General features: G+C 36.8%; 1 protein-coding gene across 1 annotated transcript in view; it reads right to left on the bottom strand.

Annotated features, from left to right (window-relative positions):
- TMEM117 (transmembrane protein 117) overlaps positions 1-26,167 on the bottom strand; it is a 217,208-nt gene that overhangs the window by 119,778 nt on the left and 71,263 nt on the right. Inside the window, exon 4 of the mRNA XM_054187323.1 lies at positions 1,563-1,662. Within this exon, the coding sequence (XP_054043298.1) occupies positions 1,563-1,662 (100 nt within the window). The remainder of the gene's footprint in view (positions 1-1,562; positions 1,663-26,167) is intronic.

Consider the following 26,167-nt stretch of genomic DNA (forward strand, 5'->3'; position numbering starts at 1 on the left):
AAGCCCATAAAAAAAAGGGGTCAAGCTAAAGGTACTCAAAAGTAGCCATGAATTTTATTACTGATTCACAAGAAATCCACACTAATTGTCAACATCAGTCAATGCACCAATTCTGCAATGTCCTTACTGTAATGTATGTACAGATGATTTGCTCTGTACTTGCTTTTCATGGCCACCATTTCAGAGAGCATAATTTGTCTCAGACAATCCACTGACACATACTGAACAATATGCTGCAAAAATCCTTGATGCTTTTTTTTCTTCTGTCTGTTGTACAGTATGTTCCAAATATGTGGAGGATAGAAGACAAATTGACAGAAACTCGGATGACCCTTCTAAGGCTATTCCTACAGTTTTATAGACCATAGTCTTAGCATCTTACAGTCATTCCTGCTTGAAACTATTCCTATAGTGCTTTCTCCTAACACATACCACAGTCAAAAAATTCATCCAGCTTGGTTTTTTTCTTTGCTTATGTCAGAGATTATTGCAGTCACTTGCTACGTACAGGGCTGAGATCTTTTCTATCCATGTTTATGTGATATGTGATAAACACTCACCACATTGACATTCCCCATATTAGTGAATCCCTCTAAAATTACGTTGATTATTTTGAGTAAAGGAACTGAGGTATCAGTGAATCATTAGAAAAGAAAAAAATATACTAACTAAAACCTATTATGCAAGCTTAAAAATCATGGACTGCTTTTCCCAATTTAAATTAATGTTATTCTCACTTCAGTTACTAATGTCACAGTCATAATTGTAAAAATTCTTACTTTGACTAACCATAAAAACTTAATCCTACTTTAAAAAATATAAATAAATAAAAATTAATTCACTTTTGATCGCTTTGTATTTAAGAAATGCTTTACCTGAACAATAAAAACGCATGTGCGCATTCATTTTTTTCCCAGTTAGCTGTCATTTTCTGGTCCTCTTTCATTAAACTGATCTTTGGGTTGCCCATATTTCAGGAGAGAACTTTTATAACAATTATAATCTGAGTGAAAAGCAGCCTCATTAACACATTTAATCTCTTGTAAAACTTCATTACTCAAAATTCTACACTAGAGACTAACTTAATCTGATAGTTTCACTTCAAACAGGCTACTTTCAAATTCTGGGATGTAACTGGCTTGCCTTCTTTCTCTCATTCCATCATTCTTTATCACACCTTTCCGTTAATTTTTCTTCTTTTTTAATCCTTGTTTATCTCTAGCCATTACTTGCTGTTTCACCAGATAGCAAGTCATGCTATTTCGTAGCAAAGAAGGGCCACCGTGCTGTCCTCACAGAAGTCAATGGCAACGTTCCCACTCACAGCAGAAGGAATGAAATATTGCTCTGATACATTTTAACTGAAACTTTTCTGGACTCCCAGCTAATTAAACAGCCTGCCATTATGCTACTTTGCCTTTGTTAACTTTCTACTTGTCTGAGTTGAAATACTGGAATACTTCACGAAATAGAGTTTTCTCTCTTCTCCTCTCCTCTTTCCCTTGGAACCAACAAACATATTCCTCTTCTTTTCTTTTAAAATGTAATATTACGTTTCTTACCATCCATGCTGTGACAAAATCTCCCATCCAAGTCCCAACTGCAGCTACCTTCATAAAATTTTCATTCCTGATGCCCATGAAGTCTGTTATAATGTATGCACTGTGGAAACAAGAACACAGACTGTAAGCTATACATGTTTGCTTAACGCAGTTATAAAGAACTTGCTTTAGTGACAAAATTTATGATTAGCTGTGAAAGATTTCCTAGTTCCTTCATAATCACTTTTTCTGCTAGATCTGCGTCTTGACACAGTACTTAACCAGGATGGGTCAATTCCAATTCCAGATGGAAATGTGAATCTGATTTTACAGCCCGTGTCTCTTTTGAAGATGCTAAAATAATGGTAGGCAAGGGCTTCAGGATTATGTAAGGCTTCCGGAAATATAAACTGTTTTACACTTCTTACCTCTTCCTTTGTAGAAATGGAATTGCAACATTCTCAGAATTGGTAACTTTGCAAAATCTTTATGAAGAAAAATTAATATCTTTAAACTGTCTTTAAAAAGATAATTGAGCCACTTGACTTTTCACTCTACCAGTTATACAACCATAGGTTTTTTTAACACAACAGCGCAAGCAAGCTTTGTAGAATTTCAGTGAGAAGTCACTGTATCTTCATTTATACAATGTATTTTCATGGCTATATTTTACTTAAATCCAAAAGAAGCATTTCCATTCTGCTTAAATAATGCAACAGATGATAGGATTTAAAACCTCACACAATAATTTGACCTCTACTTTCAAGTTCATCACAATGCTATAAGGGCAATTAAGACAATAAAGTTACTTATGCTGTATCAAACCCTTTGTAAAAAAAATCACAGCTTTTAATATACTCATATCCTTTGCTAAAATACTTTTATAGTGTTTAAGAAGAGATGACTCTTCTCAAGAGCTAATATATTCAAACGATAGCAATTATATTTTAACTTCCCGAGTGATATTTGTGTTTTCAAGATGCCTGTAAACGCTCCTTATATAATTTCATACCTATTTAAGGATGCACACAACTGACACACTTGCACGTAACAACTTCCTTGAACATTGCGTTATCCATCATTCAAATCTTACCATTATTATATACCAAATGTTGTAATGTCTAGGACCGTGTCCCTGCAACTGGATCAATGCAAGCTGGTCCCACTTTTTGGGGCAGTCCAATTAAAATCTAAGTATTTGATGGGGATAGAGGCTCTTGCTAGCACAAATGAATGCACAGCACTGTATCATTTCTTAGATATGTTCTCAAGTAGAAATATTAATGTAATTGAATAGTTTTATGACAGATGTTAAATGGCATACCCTAGTGGTTCTTTTCATTATACACGTTTTGTGACCTTACAACTAATATGTCACTAAAAAAAAATACCATCCATTTTTTTAAAATCTGTTGAACAGCATATGAATGCTGGCTCAGATTTTCTGCTGGAATTAAAAGTAAACATTTTTTTCCAAGCTATTCTTAATTATGTTCCATGTAGTCAATAAGATCATCAGTATTCTAAATTCATTGTGCTGTGAGTAAGGATGTGAGAACACAAGACCAGCCACACTGGGTCAGCCTAAAGTCTCCCTGTTCCAATGCCCTGTTTCCAAGAGAGGGCAACAGCAGATACCTAGGGGAGACTGCGAGAACCTCTGAGATACATTCTCCCAGACTCTTTATAACTAGGAAACATTTGGAATTCCATTTTTTCCTGCATCTTGGGTATGCTGTCCTTGTAGCATTTATGAAGGCAAAAAATGATCAAGTCTGCATTCCTTAAGCAGGTGTCTCATTAACAAAAATGGCACACCATGAATGTCAGTTGTAAGCACCGGCCCCCAAAAGCAACCTGTATCTTTATCTTTTTCATCAGTGTGAAACACATACAAAACCCCACAGTTCTCACCTTTTTTATTCCCATTTCCCATATGCATTATAGATTCTCGTATGGATTATACATGATTACAGGTGTACAGAAACTAAATGAACACTTGCACAACGCTCATGAAAAACAGGTCAGTTGGGTAACTCCTATAGCCCCGTCACATATAGTGGGCCTGCCACAGCCACCCATGGCAGGCTGATGTACCCAACATGGGTTACCTCAAAAGGCTGAGAGGTCACTGACCACTATATGTAGGTATTAACAAGCAGAAGAGATACCAAACCAGACATAAGCGATTTTTTTAATTGAAATTGAAATTCTCCATGTAGTCACTTGTTTTTACAAACATTAAAAGTATCTGAAGGGTTATAATAAGTTCAGATGAGCTGGATGCAACACTCAAATGTATAAAAAGGCCTTGAATGCATCAAATCATCCTTACTGTCTTTTTGTAATTTGAAACAGGATAGCATGCAAGAAGCCTAGTAGAAATAGTGCATTGTAGTCTATAAGCAATTAATGCCTAAATTAAATATGCAAATTGACAGACCTTCAGTTAGAGTAAAATAGCATATTATAAAGAAACTCTTAAGAACATAATTTGTGCATATTTTAAGTGCATTTACTGATTAAAATACAGCTACAACTTTTTACGGAACAGGGAAAATATTTTTTAGCACTGTCATTATCTTATTAGAAATAGAATGAAATACACTGCTATTTTATTAACTATGAGCATTACATCCTGTGTCTTTTATGCTCTCTGCAGTATTATTTTCATTTCAAAACACCAAGAGAAACTGCCTTTTTTAAAATATGGATTTTTTGCTCCTAAAAATGAAAAAAATCTTCCATTTTTCATTTTCAGGTTTTAGTTTAAATATAAACGAGAGTAGCTGACATTTTCAAAAAAGCCATGCTCCCCTGATGATGTTACCAGGGTATATATTTTAACAGTACCAAAAGTAAAATTTATTCTATTGTGGAAAAATCCACACTTTTTTCTAGCTACAGCTAGTGATTAGAGCAGTTTTCATTCATGGGTTACTCTGCTTCCTGGCTAGGACCCATGTCGGCACCTTGCAGGAGGGCTAATGGCTGTTGGGTTCCAGTTAACCGTCCTGGTCAGCTCAGATTTTCCACAGTTTGTCAAAAGGCTTCTGTTTGCTTTGCCGTGCTTGTATTCTGTAGCAAGGTACAGTCATATTGCATGAATAGCACAATCTAAGAAAATGGCGAGTGGAAAAACACAGCAGTAAAAGCTCATAAAAGAGCAAAAAGCTCTTCAGAAAAGGACAGGATAAGTGTAAATAATTAAAGGCTGAGGAACCAATACTTGTGAACGCTATAGCTAAAGGACAAGTTTGTGATTGGGATTCGGGACAAACCCACTATTAACCTTTGACAATAAAACTGGAAGCTGCAAAGCCAGGGAAATTGCTCTTTGCAGGCCTGTGGAAGGTAGACCACAATTTTGACAGAACAGGACAAAACAGGGGAACCAAAAGACAAAAGACACTTGAGACACAACGTTCTAAAACAGAGTCCAAAAAACCCCATCATAAAAAGGTAATTTAATAACAGTGAATCAGTAAAAAGACACAAGCCCAATGCATTTGATTACCTTTTCTGGAGTTAGCAGCAGAGAGTGCACAGAACAGAAAGAGGGAAACAACAGCACTAGCCTGGTGAAATTGCTCAAAGAAAGGAAGATACCAGAGCATTTTTTTCAAAGAAGGATGACACTTCAGCAGTTGCCAAAATGATGAACAGTGTGAAAACAAATGGAACATTTTTAATTTTAAATTGGATAAAGATGTACAAGCCACTGTGGTGCTATCAACATTGTTCTAGGCACTGGAATAAAAGTCATGGCTGAAACTCAGGGCCAAGATGGTGTTTTCTGGACCATCACAGGAATCTAAAACTGGGATATAACTTGAATTTAGACAATTAAATTTAAGTGAGAGCCAAAGATCCAAGCTCTCAATGGAGTTCTAGTCAGAATAATCAATGCAGATTAGAGCACAATTTGTGCTTACACTACTGTAGCCATGCTGGGTGAAGGATTTGTTTGCCTTACATTACTGCAAGATGGCTAGCATGTCAAAACAGTACGTTCAAATACCAAAAGGTATTGCTAAACCTATGTGACTAAATCATTCCAGGTGCTGTGACATATCCTGGTCTTCAGATGATAATCCAAAGAGATCTGGAACTCTTGTAAGGCCTGTGACAAACAACCCAGACGCATCTGAACTGAATCCTAGGCCTCCACGGACTGCAATGAGACCCTACATACTTTTGGGAGGTTTTAGTTACCTTTTAATGTCATTTTAGCAACGTTGGTGCATCTTAACTACCCTTCAGCTGGCTTTTTATACATCAGGGTATCTAAAGCACTGGGCTGGCAGAGTTCTGTATAGACTCTGCAAGAACTGCAAGAGAGTGGTAACTTAAGGCTCTTCGAAAAGGAGGGAGGCCTAGATGTCTTTTATGTTGAGTGACAAAAAGTCTGTACGTGCTCTGCAGTCTGATACATGATTTTCTGAAGTGGTTTTATTATCTGGCATTCTCCCAAAATAGCTTCTTATCTGTGGGGAACTCATCTTCCTTTGTGCACATGGCAAAATGAAATGCCTTGACAATGGCCAACAAGTGACAGCATGGGAGTTCACGCAGGCTGCAAAGAAGTCTGTGTTTAGATGTGGCACCACAAGCTTCCATTACTCTTAATTTAGGAGAAGCAAAGAGCGTCCGAATAACTGAAAACATACATAAAAGACTGCAGATACAGTTCCTGATCCATATTTGTCACTCTAAAATGACAGAATGGCAAATGAGACACTTGGTAGCACTTTACTCAGCTGAAAAGCTATCCCTCTACTGCTAGAAACTGAAGTCAGAGCCACAGGGATCTAGAAGGTGCACAGAGACAACAAGACCTGCTGTCCTATAAGCTGGCACATCATAATGAGAATGGCACAATGCATAGCTACCTACAAACAGTACAGACAGCACATACGGTCCCTAACCATCCCCAGTGCACACTTTGGAGGTACAGTTGAAACTTTTTCTATGACACCAGAACAGAGAGAATTAAGAGGCACTAAACCAGGGATTTTGCTTGACAAGATGTCAAAGAGGTAACAGCCACAAGAGGTTCAGCAGGCTAATCTCCAAGACACAACAAAACTAGGACACAAAAATGGCTTGGCCGTAGCAAGACAGATCCATGGCGCAGTGCAGAACACCTGAGACTGACAGACTGATCCTGTAACTGAGCATTGCTGGTTGGTAACTTATTTGTACACACTTTTTTGAAATCGGGCAACAGAACTGTGATTCTGAAAACATTTGCTCATCAATCTGCAGGCGTGAGGGCTGCCTAACTTACTCTGGGGACTTGGCTTTTAAAGTTCCCAAGCCATTTAAAGTTCCGCTGCTAGGCATGCACAGGAGCTGCTCACTCTCCACAGGAATAAGCTATTTGGCTTCTAGCTCACACCCTATATTGATTGATATCCATCAAGTGGTTATTCCTCCACTTGGTTTGCCTGCGGAGCTCCATGTGTGAAGTGTTTTGTAAGCCTGCCTAGAAGACAAGGTCCATTGAAAAGTGCAGCAATTGCATTTCTGTCTGTTAATGTAGAAGAGGCATATGCATGTAACTTAAATGGTAGGGAACACATGAGATCCGAACCCCATTCCAAGGGACACTGGTTCACTGCCTTTCCAAGTTAGAGAATTGCATCTCACTGTCACTCTCAGTAAGAAAAGAAAAAGTGATGACAAACTCCTACTGGGACAGTAGGTTTTTTGTGTATAGTACTCTCCAAGACGATAAGAAATATGTGTTTCAGCCTCCTTTAGGTAAGGGATAACTGAAGCTGCATATTCCATGTCTTTTACAAATATAATCTTTCACATTTAAGAGACATTAATCTTTCACATATAAGATTGACATTCACTTTCCTCCACTTTTAGAGAAGGGAAATGGATGCCACTGTTCAGGATAGGAGTTTGGATTAGATCACAAGTACAGTCCTAGTTAGAGTGCTTCAAGCAATTTAGGACAAATATATTCCCATCCTTAATATAGCTTCCACATTGCAGATTGTAGGAGTTTCTTGTTCCCTCTGCGGATTTTTGTGGATTCTATGCCAACAGTCCTTGAGCACTTGATGTCCAATACAGTCTGGACTTCTCTTTAAGGACCAGGTGGTATTCACCTAGATTAACTTTTGCCTGATGATGCTAGTCTTCCTAGGCTATCTCCCTAATCAATGGATTTGACAGCAATCCAGAGCAGGAGGTTAGTTTAGATGATTTTCATGTATGGCATCACTAAGGGCCAACAGCTTACTTCTAAAGGTTTTGCAAAAGGCAACTCATAATGTTAGGGCTACTGCCAGGGGATGTGAGCCTGCATCTCTACTGGGAAAACCTTTGGGATCTGCAAATTCAAGTGTTGAGGACCTCCGCTATGGGAGAAATGCAGCCTCGCTGGGCTAAAGGTAAACTTTGGTGAGTGCTGGCACATACTCCCAGTGAGTTTAAATGACAGGTTTTGCTACACCTACTTTTTTTTTTTTTACATCAAACCTTAAATGACATAAATAAAATCAGAGACAACCAGTGGCTGAGTTGGGAATTGAACCCAGATTTCTTCCCTCTCAGATGAGCAACTTCCTTCATCATTATGTAAGTACTCTGACAAAAATGCTGTACAACCCCTACAGACTCCACTACAAAGCGCCTCTTATGGACAGAGTAGTCTGGGAAAAAACATAAAAGATGTCTGATGAGATATCTTTTCCAAATTTTCCAGGATTTTTGCTAATCTTGTGCGATGTGTAACACCACACGTACATTCTGTTTAATCAGACAAAAGAAAAACAAAGGCTGCAAAGTGCATTTAGCATCTTTCTGCAGCAAATAACAGTAAAACCACTCAGCCAAGGACAGGCTGCCTGAAACACTTCTAATACGATTGTGGAATGCTCACCTAAATATCCATAGCACAGTCTTACCAGCACCCAGCACACACGCACAGACACAAGCACTGCAGCTGCTTCCATGTAGCTGGTTATACTTCCACTTAAACTCTATAAGCACCACGTAAGTTGTTTTTTTTTTACTGAAGCGATGAAATCAAAGGTTGCCTCTTACATGCCTGTTTGATACTACAGGAGAGAATTAAGGTATTTACTTACTGTTAAGTGAATTATTGAAAATTGCTTTAGTGGACAATCAAACAAGTTAAGAGGACCCTGTCGCTTTTTAGCACCTCTTTTAATAGGCTAGTAAAATTCTGCAACTAATCCACAAGAGTGTAGTACAAGCTGGTACATTATATGCCTTATTTGATTCACTCCATTTGCCTATATACCATGATAACAAAATAGTTTTACAGTAAAAAGTTCCAAAATGCTAGCACAGGTGCCCAAGGACACAAATAGGACAAGTGGCCTTGGGCATGCCCATTTTGAGAGCTGGATGAGGATCTTGTCTCATCATACTGTAACACACTCTGCAGACATACAAGTTTGCAGTCTCGGCCCTTGCCGTACGCATCCTGAGAAGGACGACGAGTGCTGCTTTTCAACAAGCTGTTAAACAGCAAGCTAAATTATACACGTGTACATTGAAGAAAAATGTATGCTCAGAGTTTCTAAAGTTTAGAAAAATGTTGTAAACCGGTTTTCCTTGTTTGTTGGTTTGTTTTTGTTGGTTTTTTTTTTACATTTAGCATTCTGTTAAATGTAGGTTTGCTTATCTTCAAATGCAAATAATTTCTTTGGCAAGTGACATTTTAAAAATAGCTACTAAAATCTGAAAATAACATTAACAGAAAATAAGGAATATAACAGGCAGTGCATTTGGGAAGGTTAAGTTAGGTTAGTAATGTAGCGAGAGAGAGATGCAGTAAAACATTTTCTTTTAAATAAGTACTTTTAAATAAGTACTTGCTTTGTTTTTAAACCCGTCAAGATACCGGTAGGAATTGCTTTGAATGATGCTGCACTGGCTGAACTCTTCAGAATGGGAGGTGGCTTACACAGACCCATTCCCGGTGTTGACATTTCAGTACAGCAAAGGCGGCATCAGGACAGATGTGCAGCAATATTCTCAGAACTGGCAGTTGCAAGAAAGAAATTATTCACTTTAAAAACACACACACACACAAAAAAAAGAACTGCTCGTATCATTGCCAGGATATAAACAAAACTAAATGATGTAGTCGGAACTTTACCACTTTGACCAAGTCCTTTGATAACATTTAAAACTTCTGTGAATTCCAGGAAAAACTTTGTACTTTTTATCCGTTTCAACTTTAGGGATACCAGAGTTTAAATGCATTATTATAATGCTGAATAAACTAGTAACTGCAGTATTACTGCTACTCCAAAAGGGGAAATTAGAACAATTTGCTGTTGGTACAAAACACTGAATGGACTCTGCTTGTAAGTAGTAGCCCAACTTGGAAAGTGAAAGCAGAAATATATTCAGCAAATTTTAGTAGAAACTTGTAAGTATTAGCAGATACTCCAACTTTACATATTAATCATTCTTTAATATATTAAGCTTCTCTGAACCACTGATAAACAGATTTTTTTAATAAATTAAAACAATGAAATGCCAGAAAACTACAAAACAACATGTCGTAAGTTAATCAACAGGAACTGAGGGAACAAAGAAATGCTGGTATGGAATGTCTGCTGACAGATTCTGAGCAATCATAAATGAAAAGAATTTGAGATGGCTCTGAAAAAAATTTTAGGCCCATAATGTAAAATAAACTTGTGAAAATTTCTTACGACTTTACTTTTTAAAAATCATTTATTATAAAAAAAGCAGATGTTTTTCATTATTTAATGATAATGTTTTAAGGCTTAATAAAGACTAATTTTAGTTTGAATTTCAAGGGTCTAGCGTAGTGATTGGGTGAAGCAAAGCTCATGCGCCTTCTTTCAACACTTTATTTTCAGGAATCACTGATACTCTGCAGCTGAATGAGACATGGACAAAGGACTGTCCTTTCAGCATGGACGAGGGGACATCTAGTGTTTTACTGAACACTGAAAGACACTGCAAGAACCTGTGTATTTGTGACCGAAACAAGGTGAGATGTTTCACCGCAGCAAATGCTGGACCAATATTTGAGCCTCCTGGGTGGAGTTTGACTTTGAGAAGTAACTGGAAATACAGATGAATGCAACCTGCATGTGGATGCCCATTTTTAAAGCAGTGGAGACTGACGTCTGCATTAAAGTATGCAAACATGTAGTGGAAAGTGTAATTGATGCTAAATAGGCTAAAATGATTTTTTTTTTATTTTGTTTTTTACTAATTCACTACAGTGTGGTAAGTTTTAATTTTGACATTTTTGTTTTCAGAGTTCTGCTGCAGAGACATGTCAGAGTACCTGAAGCAGAGAAGACATCTGTTATAGGCTAGAAGGTGATTTCCCTGACACACAGGCTTTAAATGACAATTTCAAATCCATTCACATTACCTTTTACGTAAGATATGAAGATATTTGTTTTGGCTTGTGTGCTTGTACTGCCAGTGCCACTGGTACCTCTGTCTCTTTCTTCAAAGTTATCAGGAGTAAAAAATGGTCAGGAGCATTTTGCTATTATTATAAAATGGTAGGTCACGCAGAGTCACTTGAAGGAACATATTGCTTTTAATAGCTTGGCGGAAAAAAAACCCAAAAATTTGAAAATAGGGGCATATTTACAGAATTCAGAACACTTGCCGAAAACTTGCCAGTTCTCAAATTGAAAATAATCTTCTGGTTTGATTTAAAAATTTAGTTACTAATACTTAGAAATATTTAGCTTGATTTTTTTTTAACCTGTTTCTGTGATCACTCCAGCTTTCTTTCCAAATCTGCATATCATAAACATTTTCATTATTTTAATTCCTTTTGCCAGTTTGGGAAAGGAAATCCTTCTAATCTGCAAAAATTCTTGGGAGACTGAAAAAATGTTTCATGTCCAAATCACTTTGGATTAGCATTTATTGTGAAAGTTTTTTCTTTCAGAAAAATGCATTTCTACCTCAAACTACAATACAGAATAAGGTCAGATATTCCTTTAGAGGATTCAACGTTTAACCACAGATATGAAAACGTTCATCTTTCAAGAGTAAGGCAATTTCAAGCTTAGTTACATCTGAGTAGTATCAAAATCGATTTATCAATTTTTTTCTATTTAAATATTATCGTTTCACAAGAAACTTCTCATGTTTTTTTATGAACCAATTCCACAGTATCTAGGAAAAGTTGTGAGGAAATGATTAACATAAATTGTACAGGTCCTGTAATGACTATTTTAAATTACCCAAACCAACCGGAAACTTTATATAGTGATTGTTAAAAGTGTAAAAGAATACTACAGAAGTGTCGAGGTTGTAGAACAGGTGATTCAACTAAGCAGGTATTTTTGAAATCAGTATTTCTTCAAATTATTCTTCAAATAGACAAGTGATATTTGAAATGGAGTCAGAAACAAGACCAGTCAGTGATAACATCTGAGACTGAATAGATGGATGGGGGGGCAGAGTCCTGCTACGTTGCTTTGTAGAGGTATGCATTTACTAAAAAAAGGAAGAGTGAGTAAGTAAAACCTGCATTGGAGTTTGTGGGGTGTTTGCTGAATTAGTAGAACGGAGATTGGACTTCACGGAAGTTTGGGGATAAAATGAAGGTTTCTTAAGTATTAGATTATTGACAGATCTATCAAATAAGCAATTAGTAATAATTAAATAAAGCAGGTAAAATCACAGAAAAAAAATGAGGTTGGAAGGAAACTCAAAGATGAAGTCATCCAACCCCTCATGCTAAACAGGGCTAACTGGCATTAGAGCAGATCACTCAAGGCCTTATTTATGCTTAAAGAGTGTTTATTTTAAGTTACATGTATTTAAATTTATTTATTTAAACCTAAATCCTTTATCAGAAGCATAGCTAGCATTACTTAAACGTCTGAACAAAATTTAAAAGGGCACTAGGGAACGAGTGCACTTTACAATTCACTGCCCTGGATTTCTAGTTCAAGTGGTCTCTCTTCTCTTTGGATTATGCCAAGACCTCATCCACTTAGCACAGTCCTAAAGCAGCCAAGGATTTGGCACAGAATACTTCTATGCAAACAACTTGTCCTGTCATTAGAGTTCAGTAAAATAAAGTATATGCTGCTATGAATCACCCTCAACGGTTTGAAGAAGGAAGACAGCACTTCATTTTTAACTCCACATCATTACATAATTTAGTATTTGTTAAATATCCTCCACAAAATAAGACAAATGTAAGTATTTTATATTGATACAAATAATACCAAAGTTGACCACACACACAGGCATATATTGCTTATGCAGAATATGTTATTTTTTTGACATTGAGAGACAAAACAAGTCAAAATGCTACAAGTAAAGTTAATTTAAAATATAAACTCTGTTTCCTGTAGGATCTTTGTGTTGTATATAGGCAAAGCCTAAAGAAAGTGGAGCAAAGGCCATTCGAGAATCTCTCCTCAGTTGCTTCTTCACGAACGCTAATGGCTTTCACACCTCCTCCAAGGATTCCACCAGCAGGTGCTGGCATTCCTCAGCCTGCCAAGTTATTGAATGCTGAATTTGACAAGGGCCACAGGGAGACCATCAATCAGCTAAAATCAGAGAAAATCATACGCAGGAAGCAGAATCTTAAAATATTTTTAAAAGAAGGAAGAAGGGTAGGAGAGCTGGGAAACTGGACTGACAAAGTTGATGGAAGGGAAATGACAAGATGACTATACACGGAAATGCAGAAGTACATTTCAAGTACAAAATATTTGAAAAGGAAGAAAGGTCAGACCCCAAATAGAATGGATGTGACAGGGAAAACACAGAGATGCTTCATTCTTTGAAAAGCACTCAGTTAAAATCTCAATTTCAAACAAAGGAATAAGTCCAAGCTTTCTACAATGTTGTTTTATTGCATATTGCTGCTGACACGTACTTTGTTGCGTAAGGGTGTGTGCAGATAAAAGGAGACTGAAACTGCAGTTTGTTCAAGGAATTGAGAGCATATACCAGCCCGGAACATCAGCATGCAATGGCACAAATAACCGCACAGCGCTCTTACGAAGACCAAAAATGGTATTAGCATGTCGGCCATACTAGGCTTTTCAAAGAACCATGTCAATAATTCAATAATTCAGCCTAAAACCCCAAGAGTTTATTCAGATTGAAGACGCATACTACAATTTGATACAGCCACAAATGAACCCTAAATAAGATCCTTCTGAAACATGCCCTCTGCAAACGTTTTGTTCTAAAATCTTATCCAAGTTCTACAGCCTGTATACACATAGCCAGTACTCTGTCCTTCAAACAAAATGAATTAGGAAACTCTCATATGAGAAAATTGTATTCTTTAAAGCTACTTACAGGTGCAAAAGTACAGGAAATATTTCTCTATGTATATTTGGTTTTGTATCATCTGTTGAAGATGACTGGTGTATATCTGTCTTGCTGCAGCCTATAAAACCATACTGAAATATAGAAACTGTTGGAGTTGTTAAGAAACAATGATCTACCATGCTCACAGGTACCTCTGAGAAGAAATGGAAGGAAAATGTGGTATGACAACTCGGGAGCTGGTCTGAGGATTTGGTTGGCTTCTCTCATAATATAATAACGGCAGCAGATTGCAGAGCAGATGGAAAAGAACTAGACTTCAAGCAATGTACAAATTAACAAATCGAGGAGATATTGCTTCTTTACTATATTACTTGAAAATGGTATATAAAGAACAACTGGGTCTAGGGCCCGTCATCTGACAAGAGCTGGCATATAATCATGGCAGAGAATTTCACATGGAAGATGCAGGGAAGAAGACAGTCTGTTCTTTCACTCCTTGGCTGAGAAAGCAAACACCTTTATTATGACTACTTGATCATCCAATGGCTGATACCATCTGAAAGAGTCCAATACTGGATCTGCTATAAATTTGCTCTGTATTGTACTGACTGCTATATTTTCTTGTCCTTACACTACTCAGCATTTTAAATAAAATTATCATCGAAATGAAGGAGGAAAATTGTCAGAAGTTGTTTGAGGATTTTACCCTCAAATCAACATAACTCTATTGCAGACTGTCTGTTTTATGATACAGTCTTCTTTTAATGACTTGAAAATGAATTCTCAGAAGACAGACATGTCAGAACCACAAACTGCAAGTGTTTGGTCAGGCACTATCACTTGTAGTAAAAAGATACACAAATGGAGAAAAGACACAAATTGCAGTATGACCTTCATCCTCAAAAAGAATATTCTCCTAATTTTTACCGAGTAAAGGACTAGCATGTCATCAAACAATGGAGAGACAGATATATATGCATGTGCATTTTTGATACCGAGACACTAAACTTTGATGGTTTTGGCTATATTTTTAAGGTCAGTTACTTACAAAGACTGGGTTTCATCTTATCTAACTATAGAGTTAAAATAAAAGTCTCAGTTCCAGTTAGTAATTCTAGGATCCCAAAGAAGAGTCCATTTCCCTCCACAGTCAATGGAGAGAAATAAGCACGTTACAGATGTAATTAATCTGACTTATCTTAGACATCTGCACTGAGTCTGGGTGGGATGGAGTTAATGTTCTTTATATCAGCTCGTATGGAGCTGTGTTTTAGATTTGTGACCAAAACAGTGTTGATAACACACTAATGCTGCCTACCAACATTAACCTGCAATAACAACTCCAAATCAGATGAATCATCTTCTGGAGATTTCAGTTCAGCTAAATGTAAAAGCAGTTGGTTAACTTTAAACTCATCTTTATTGGATTCTTGAACTATGAGACTAAATAAGGACTAAATAAGGATTTTTACATTTTAAGACTGGCACAGCTTAGATTATTAGACTGAAGGTCTAACGTCCATAAAATGTCCTTGCAAGTCTACACACATCCCGAACTGCGACTAAAACCAATGAGATACTAAAGATAAAACATGCAGTTTGGGAAAATACCATTCTAAATGAAAAAACTTACCTTTTATTTAGACATCAGGTTGCAAAAGACACTTTCAAATAGTCTAAAAGATTACATGATAAAACATTGTCAGTAAGAAACCTCTACAAGAATGAATAAACTGCAATTAAGATTTCATTAAAATAGTAAGTTAAATCTAAAGTTGAACAGATGGTTAGCAGACAGATATAACCAGAATTAAATAAACTATGGAGTAAATATTCTGTCTTTGTCTGATGCTCATTGTGGAAGATATTTCAAACTGCCGTTCAAGGATAATCTGATCCAGAAATATTTTTATACTGTCTGAGAGTTATCCACATGTTACTAGCTGAAGCAAATAGTGTCATTAGTAAGAATACCTTGAGATCTTTACATTGGATGCACACAAAGCTTCAGGAACAGAGCCAATGTATTTTACAGTAAGTTATTTCCTTAGTTTACTTGATTATGTGGGAGATTTTATAATTAAACTGATATTCTACGTTGATGAATGGAAGAAATAGAAGTTTGGTGGATGGCTCTGCAGAACAATTATAAACCCTTCTCTCCGCTCAGGAACAACCACTGCAAAAATTCTCCCTGCATTCTGAAACCAACTGAGGATGTGAGAACGGTTAGAAGTGCCGACTCTGAAGCAGACAAGACAGAATGTCATTCTTCCGTAAAAAACGTATCTTTTAAGCCTTGTACAACAATATTTTGTTTTTTAAAGAAGAAGATAAAGACAATAAAAACCTAAATTTCAAGCAATAATGGACACACCACTAAGAAGGTAGAAAGCAGTAAAATACTGAGACCTAATCAATAGAAACTGCTGGCTAGAGGCGGAGTATGATTCAGTTATCATATTTCAGGACTTTTAAATCCCATTTGTAATTAACATTTAAATACATCTTTCTTTAAACTTTTATTATTTTTCAAAATAAATATTTCACTAGCTATATGTCACATATAATGCCCACTTTGTGCTTTTTCAAATTTCTTTTTCAAATGCTCACATGTGAACAAAAAAGATATTCATATATAAAGAGCTGTCACAGCATTAAACAATACTGCACACCTCCTTTCGATCTATGTATTGTGTCTCGCTGGGATGGACTTAACTTTCTTCATAGCACCACATATAGTGCTGTGCTTTGCATTTGTAGCTAGAATGGTGTCGATAAAACATCGGTGTTTTGGCTATTGCTGAGCAGTGCTCACACAGCATCAAGGCTGTCTCTCCAACCCACCACTCAAAAGACCAGTGGCTGGAGATGGGCAAGAGTCTGGGAGGGGACACACATGGGGCACCTAACCTGAACTGACCCAAGGGATATTCCAGACTATATGGTGTCATACTCATCAATAAAAGAGGGGGGAGAAAGGAGGAGGGAGAGACATTTGTGGTTATGCCGTTTGTGTTCTGAAGAAACTGCTACTTGTACTGAGGCCCTGCTTCCCAGGAACTGGCTGGACGTCTGCCTGCGGGTGGGAAGTAGTGAATAATTTTCCTCTTTTTGCTTTGCTTCCGCATGTGGCTTTTGCTTTTCTTATTAAACTGCCTTTACCTCAACCCACAAGCTTGTTATTTTCTTCCCCTGTCCTGTTGAAGATGGGGAGTGAGAGAGTGACCTAGTGGGGGTCTGGTCAACCCTTGACAATGTATTATTCACGCTGACTTCCTAGTAGCAAAAAGAGTTCACAACTGATAAAGTAGTACTCTGCTTTCATTTTAATATGACTTTAAATAACATTTCAAATACAAATTCTAATGCAAAACTTCTGGCAGGATTTTCAGAGATGCCCAGCACTACAATAATCTTTTTGAATGTTACCTTCATATATATTTAGCTCTCAATGAGATACTGTTAAAATAAACAGAATCAGAGATTTCAAAAAAATAAGTGATCTTCATATGCTAACATCACTTATTTACAAACCCAATACCGACAGTTCTGTAAAATTCCACTTTCACATCTTGTTCAACTCGCTTTAATCTAGACAGAAGTACCGCATTCCTATTTATAGATCAACCTTGTATCATCCACTTTTGGTCACTGTCTGGGATGTTTACAACATTTAGGTCTTCAGTTCAAAATTTATGAAGCAGAAACCTTCACAATAGCATATACTTATATTTATGAGAAATACAATGTTGAGAAACCTCAACATATCAGGATAATGCAGAAAATCTATGAAAAACCTAAAAAAGAAGTATGCCCGTGTTTGTGAGTTTAGCTCCTGTAATGTTTAAAGAACCCTTTCTTGTCTTTGTTTGAAGGCTGTTCAGTCAGTATTCTGTCACATTTGTGAACTGAAATTCCATTTCTTTTTCTGTACTGCAAATAAAAACAAAATCCTCTGCTAGATAAGAGAAAAAAGAATGGACTGTGACCCTGTCCCTTTTGATTTATTGGTTGTACAGGCACACTGTGCATTACACTCAGTCATCTCTTTAATTTCCCCAAAGGTTGTATCTCAGAGACGGCAGGAGATCTGCCCCTTGCAGGAATCCAGTTCCACTTTTTCACATCCAGTTTTCACATTTTTTGTTATACTAGAGGGTGGTCATTTGCCAGCACTTAAGCTGATGGCTTTTACTCTTTTCTGGACTGACGAGAATTCAACTGTTCTACAGGTGATTCTTTATTCCAAAAAAAAACCCCAGGCAAATAACAGTGCAAAAGAATGAATTTTACATATTTTCACGTTTTTATACTTCTCATGAAAACATAGAACAGTTTAGTTTGGAAGGAATTCCTGCTCAAGGCAGGGCTGATTTCAACCTGATAAGGTTGAGGGATGTCGAGATCTTCCCTTGAAAGCAGAGCATGGCCCATAGTGTTGCTGAAGTTTCAGACCTCCCCAACTGCTGCTGAGTCAGAGGCGAGGAGCAGCCCAAAGGATAGCTACCGCTATGCTGAAGATGCCACTTGGGAAACTGCTGAGGGTTTTATTAAGATAACAGTACAAATATCCCTGCCCTCTTCTGCAGATTGGGTGATGCATTTCAGGAAGACTGACAGCAGCAAGCACTCCAAAAGGAAAGTTTACTCTGTGCTCTCCTGAGTTAATTACTTTAAATACATTTCAACTGATCAGATTTGGAAAGATGAAGAAAAACACTCTGCTCATTTAAACTTGAAGTGAAAGTTATCTCATTTTTTGCTAGAAATGTACCATTTTGCTTAGTTTTAAGCTTTTTTTATTCTGATAAGCATTCTGAACTGATGACAAAGTGCACTCAGTTTTTGAAAATTTCACATGAACTACACTCATCTTGACAGTAATCATGTTGTTACATAAAGAAAAACACAGTGGAAAGTAAAAGCAAAAGTGTTTACTGGTTTTGGACTGAAAAGCCTACAAAGATTTCTTGTTAAACAAGGATTTAATAATAGGACGATAAAGAAATAGCTATACAGTTGGATACTAAAGAAGGCATCTTCACTAGGCTGGCTGTGGTCTTTAACTGGACTGCTAAAATAGAGAGCAATTAGCAATTTTTTAAATATTTCTTTTTTTAGATTTCCTTCAAGGAAAACAAGACTTTGGCATTAATTCATCACATTGATGGGAATTTCTAAGCATCTTAAGCTTCTCTAAGCATCTCTTAGCATTTCTAAGGCTAAGAGAACTCTTTCTTACAAGCAGACCGCTCAGGAGTGATAGAAACCATGCCACAGATGAGGAACATACGAGTCTCCTCCACAGGACAGTTGGGTTCTTAATGTGCTGTGGATATGATACATTTCCATTACTTTTCCAACATACTGTTTCACCCTGTGTTCTCTCTAATCTGTTACGGGCTTGACAATGTCTGGCACAGCCCCGTATCCAGACTGTAACTAGCATGGCTGGCTATAACAGCAAGCACAGTGCTGCCTTTTTATGCAAAAGTACCTGTGGGAAGAGAGCACTACCCATATGGCTTTTTCCAGTCAGAGGAACAAGTTAGGGTTTGGAAACTGAAACATGGACTCTGCTGGTATCATGCCTTCAGTCTGGAAGAGAAACGGCCTCACCAACAGGAGTTTTCTGAGGGTTTTATATTCCTTTTCTTATTGCTCTTTGGTTACCGTAGTCCCAACAGTCGGCTTATCCTTACATGCATATCTCTGTATGCCTTTCAGGTAAGATTTATTTAGCAGCATTTCTATTTCTCACAAAATGTTATATCACTACCATGAGACAAAACTGAAATTAAAATAAAAATCTATTTATAGAAAATGTGGAAATGAGCCTTTTTGCCCACAAAATAGAAGTTCATTAAATTTAAGCTATGTAGCAGTGTACTGCTTTATTTTTCTCTATTACCTTTTAATTGCTGTCACTTCTAGGTATGTAGAATCTAGTTTTAAAGCTTTTCATCTGATTAACATGAGAAGCAAATATTTTTTCCATTGAAATCAGTGATTCAATAATTACTATTAACAGGGATGACTAGGTAAAAGACTAGCAAGATTTTATCTAGTCACAGCATAGATGATCGTTCTTTGTGTCAATGTGGAAGTAAAGGAACCCCAAATGATTTGGCCAGACAGGCAAGATACAAAACAGCTACACTTTGGATGCACGCCCTCATCAGGGATTTGCTTCCATTTAAAAAGTACATGTTTCCCTTACGCAAATTTTGGGGCAGAAGTGTCTCCTCATTAAACAAAAGCAAACAGTTTACATCAAAACAATGAAGACAGAGAAGGCTGCTTTTGGAATGGAACTAAAGTTAATCCTATTTCTCTAAAAGCTGACTGGACTGTAGAGACACTCTGTTTTAACTCCTTCAAGAGAGAAAACAATGAAGAGAATACCATTTTCTTGATGCCAGCAGCAGTGCCAGTTTGGAACAAATATTAGCTTTCAATATTCTCAGATGACCTCCAGGGCAGACAGAAACTAGAAAGTGGAATGGCTTTTATGTCACTGGGAGCATTTGATCCCACAGAGTCTGGGAAAAAATTCCCCAAAAGATGAGAAAGGGAAGAAATACATAATGACACAGGTTTGACAGGCCAAATTTGGAATGCTGACACTTTGCTTTCTTACTCTTGTAAGATAAAAACTCATTCATTTGTTAAGGTTCTTGAATACTTTTTTGGAGACATTTTCAAATAATTATAAGCACTATGGCCAGTTTGAATAAAATATATACAAAGTACAAGGTAAAAGCAGGTTCCACACTCAACATCCTGATGTTCTTCTGGCCAGGGCTGCAATAAAGCAAAAGAATCTGACCTCAGCAGACATCAGTAATAAGAAAAAATGGTGATGGAAGTTTGCCATCAGTCTCTCTTCTCTTGGGCAATGGAGGCACTACAGCGAGCTTTCTTACTGCAAAGAGATTTTTGCCACAACAGAGGCCTTCATTATTAATAGGTAGTTCTTTCAAAAGCTGATGCCCATGGCTGCAGAAAGAAATTTATGTTTAATGTAGGCTGATTGAGTAAGTGACTACTGTTGACTACGGTTTATTGGCATGAGAGCCGTGAAACACTAGTGTGGCAAGTGCCAAAAAGAGCAGTGATATTGAAAGAGAGGAATTCTTGCATATTTGTAATTTCAGACTTTGTGTGGCCTCCAGCCTGAGTCGTTAGTCTTTTCTTAATGGAGTGAAACTACTCATAGTTGATAAGTTTATAACTAGAGAAAAAGGAATGGCCATTCACCTTGAGTTTTGCAGTACAATTTTCAGGCTCTAACTACTACTTCCTTGCACATGCTACTTAGAGAGTTTTGCCCATACCTGCATGCTGTCCCTTTGAGGTGAATTTCTTTCATATTTCAACTTTTAAATTATTTGTCTACAATGTTTTGACTAGAATATTTGATTTTCAATTTAAAAATAAGGCATGTGATGGTTAACAGAGTAGTTACTTGAGAATTCACAGATTTAAAGACTATAAAGTGTAAAACACAATAATCCACTCTGAGCTGCATAATTCAGGTCATAAGGTTCTATATAGTAATTCTTAACAGAAATGGACTCTTTCTAGATGAGGTTAAGTCCATTAGAAAGTCTCAATTTCAGCACTTTAAGCACACATACAGAGAACGTACACATCACCTAATTTTTCCAACAGTTACTTAATCCCACTGTGAACTACCTGCACTTTATTCCTGCTCTGAATTTGTCCAGACTTTGCTTTCAGCTACTGCATCTTTTACATTTTTGTTAAACTAAACACTCTATTACCAGAAATCTTATCTTCCATCTCAGTAATTAAAGGCTTCATTCAATTTCCTCATGACCTACTCTTGTATAAACCAAATAGTCTCAAACCACAAAGCATGCTTTTTGTGCTTTTAATCATTCTTAAGGTTTTGTGGTTTTCTTTAAGTTGTCATGAATTTTCATATGGAATCTGTATGATGTTGTATTCATATCTCTCTATTTCAGGGAAGAAATTCCTTTTTGTATATCCAAGTTCCAACACTAACTCGTCCATTCAAGGTTTAAAAAAAATATGTGAAATTTATTGTAGTATCTATCACAACACTAGACTTGCCATGCACAAAGTAAAAGCTATAATTGCTCTGTCAGGAGTAGTGCAGTAGTAGAAGAGTGTTTTGCTGATACAAATACTCATTTTTGAACGTGCTGATTCTGTTGAAACCATCTACTGTATTATTCAGGTACTGGGCACATCCCTGTGCAAGCACTTGCACCTCTGTAACACTGAGAAGAGCTGAATATAAATAGAGGTTCGTGTTTGGATGGATCTCTGAAATATTCATATTCATTGTTCTCATTAATGAGCAAAATTAAGGTTCTTCTTCTTAAATTTTTGGTTTTGGATAACTCTTTTGATTAATTAATTTCTTTCATCAGAGATAAGAGGAAGGGGAGTTTACGTAGTTTTTGTTATTAAAATTAGATGCTTCTTTCTTATAGGATGAAGGAAAAAGCCATTACCTATCCCTTTTATAAACCTGTGAAATAAGTGAAGCACTCCCGTCTTTCCATTTTGTCTACTTTCCTCCTTCTTCAAAGTCAACAATGAAAAACATATTATTATAGCTGGCCTTGATCCCATCACAACTGTTTCTGAGGTGTGAAAAGCTTTATGGTAATTGCCACAATTTGGATTAAAACATTAAGAAGCCACCTGACTTCCCTGAAACAATTAGTTCTACAGTCCTTGCAAACTTAGACCCTGAACAAACCCAAACCTTACAAAGGAAACAAGTAGCAAGAATAGATCAAAGTTGCAGAATGATCTGGGATGTGACTCTTTTCCTACACATTTATGAGTTCACTACACACATATGCCTAACAAATGTTATCAAAGAATTTTTCCCCTTTTTTGCATTGATTTTTAGAGGCATTTCTAAGAGAGACATAATGTGTGTTTTTCTCTTTTCTGCAACCAGAAACCTCAAATATCCTAACTCAGCCCAGTTCTGATCTGTGATCAATTGCAGTCATGAACCCGTTACACAGGAAGCTGAGAACTTGAAAAACAGAAGTTTAGGGGGAACAAGGTGAAATAATTTCTTAAAGGTCAGTGCTGGGATAACAGATCAAAACTAAAAAAGGTTAGCATAATGGATTTCTAATTTCCCAGATCACACTGCCATTTCAGTAAAGAGGAGGAATACAGGCTCTGGAGGTGGGGGCAACAGTTTCTTTACAGTGGGATACCAATCTGCTACACTTCTAGCCCCCACCTCAGAATTTTTGAAAAATTAAGATCCTGAACACAAAAGTGTGAAGTGGTGAAGTGAAGCTGCTTCTGAGAATGTAGGTGATTTAAGAAAACTTGGTTTGGTTTAAAACAGCCGCATCTTACTACTGCAGATGAGGATTCAACTTTTGATTAGAGAAGAGCTCCTTACAACCAAGTCCTTCAGACTGGAGCAGAAACTCACAGTGGCAACAAGAAAATTAATGGAAAAGAGTATTTAAAGTAGCATAAAACAGATTCACCAAACAGCAAATGCAAATACTAGTAGCAGACACCATTATCACCCGTTTTCAGAGCCCTGGCTATTTACTTCATTTGTTTACAGGTTCTAGAAACAAAAATGCTTAAGATCTACTGTTCATTATCTCCTCTCCTGAGGTCCAACTCTTTCTGGTTAGTTAACATTCTCTGAGTCTGGAGCAATATAAAGACAACGACTCCCATGGGAATCTAAAGATACTCTAAGCTAAGGATGGTTTTGTAAAGCTAAACCAAACACAGAGCAAGCACATATTTAAATAGCTGAGTAATATTCACACTTAAGTTCAAACATCAGTGTGTGTGAGATATTCTGAGGCTGATTTTATTTCAGTTCTTTCTGGAAAAAAATCTATAATATTGGTCCTTCCCCTCTTACTGATGTATTTTTAACAATTTTCTTTAATGATGTTTACCACAGTGGATTTTCATTCCTTCTACATTCTAAATATTAAATTGTATTAATAAACAAAAATTAATATAGGTAGATACAGAAATTATGCCCTTCTGCACGGAGGCATTGAAGTTCATTCGTGGTTGATATAATACAAATAGGATTTTGTTATAACATCCTTGGACAGAAAGGTTATTACAAATCAAAATGAATGTTTCTTAAAATCTCAAATCAAAACACAAGTTCCTTTAAGCCAATCTTGTACAGAACTCACACTGTTCATGTGCTAGTAGGACTGCAACCGTAGACATATATAGCCAAGTTTATTGGAAAAGAGTTTTGTAAATTCGGCTTTTCACCAAATCAATACTACTGTTAAAATGAAAGATTGAATAATGTAGTAACTGCATGGGTTACTACTCAACATCAACAACACTTTAAATGGTTTGTGCAATGAGTTCTTAAACAACTGCATTACATTGCCATAAAATAAGCCTACAATATCAGTATGTTATTCATTAATTTATTCTGACAGGATTTCATTAATGGAATTGCAAGGCATCATGTTACTAATCTGCTAGGCTTCCCTAAAATAACCTGCTTGATGAGATTAGGGATTTATGTGTATACTCAGTCAGAGGGCCTGTATCTTGGATCCATTCCAGACTCAAAATAGGCCCCATTGGGGATCATTTACTTTCAAACTGGTAATAGTCAATAATTCTAGAAGCTCAATTTAACAGCTTCAAATCAATGTAATCATACAAATAAGTTCAAAGTTTAACTTGCTTTTTTAGAACTATCATCAGGTTACAGGATTCAATAATATTTAAGGTTCAATTCCCTCCACAACAAAATATAAGTTAAAGTATTACTGTCTCCTACAATCACAAATAGTTTAGAAGAATATCTAAAGTTTGCAGACAGGGAGTTCAAAATCTCAGATATGTTTTACAGCATCTTGAAATTCTCAACTAACCATCTTTTTAACTGTATTCTAACCTTTGTGTTTTAGAAACCTACACTCAATATCTTAACAAAACCATAACATATCCAAAGAAAACAATACCCCAGGAACTACAATATTTCCATTGGTTTATTAATTATAATTAAGAACAAGTATTGGGACAAAATGATGCAGCAGGGAACTAGTGAAATGATATGTCCAAGTACAACATGCAGCATGTAAGCAGAGGTAATGGGCACAAACTTGAGCATAGGAAGTTCCACCTAAACATGAGGAGGAACTTCTTTACTTTGAGGGTGGCAGAGCACTGGCACAGGCTGCCCAGAGAGGTGGTGGAGTCTCTATCTCTGGAGACATTCAAAACCCACCTGGACGCGTTCCTGTGCAACCTGCTCTAGGTGACCCTGCTCTGGCAGGGGGTTGGACTAGATGATCTCCAGAGGTCCCTTCTAACCCCTGCCATTCTGTGACTCTGTGTGATTCCATGAAACACATGACTGCCCCCAACATTCATGTGGCTACCAGAGAGAAAAAGGGAGAATTTAGGTATTTTACTAGCAATTTGGTACTGAAGCATCTTTCTCATTTTGGTAATAAATTCTGCTGCATGCTGCTGCTGTAGTCTGGTACAACAGAACACTTAGCTTCAGGTACATTATTAAAGCTACTGATGTCAGAAAGCATGAACTTAAATTAAGCATGTTGCTAAGTGCTTTGCTGAACCAGGGCATCCTGGTAAACCCAAGTTCTTTGGAAGCAACATAACAATTTTGAGGAAACACTGATCTTATCAGTCACCACACAGCAGACAGTTCTGAGCTGGTTTACATTCACATAGGAAAAGGGAATAAAATCAAAAGGGAATATACAGACAGCCAGAAAGATTTTTAAATGTCTGTTATAAAATGACAAGCACTGCAGTCCTAGTTCTCCTCTATTTTGTGTGATGTATGCAGCACTTCCCATAAAGCAAATATAAAGTTACTAAGGAAAATGGTATGTATTTGCATTGGCAGATGACCGGACTACTATCAGGGAACTGGATAATAATTCCTTATACACATAGCTAAACAATACAAGCTAAGACCAAGTCACAATGTATAACCATATTAGGAACATATAAAGTTGAAATAATCTATAATTAGACGTAATTAATTGTAAAAAAGTAGAATGTAAAATCACATATTCATGTCAAGATTTCCATGTAGGGACTTGCTTGAAGAAAAGACAAATGTAACTAAAAGTTACAAACACTGGATCAGATGGTCAGCTAAGGAAAGCAGCATAGTTCCTTGGATCCACAAATTCAAACAGCCCATGATTTTATCTCATTTGCTCCCCCGCCCCTTTAAGTGGATTCCTTACATTTTCAGAGTCATGTAAGTTGAAAATAAACAGCAAAGCCAATTTGAACAAAAA

The sequence above is a fragment of the Rissa tridactyla genome, chromosome 1, assembly GCF_028500815.1.
Source record: "Rissa tridactyla isolate bRisTri1 chromosome 1, bRisTri1.patW.cur.20221130, whole genome shotgun sequence".
Taxonomy (NCBI): Eukaryota; Metazoa; Chordata; class Aves; order Charadriiformes; family Laridae; genus Rissa; species Rissa tridactyla.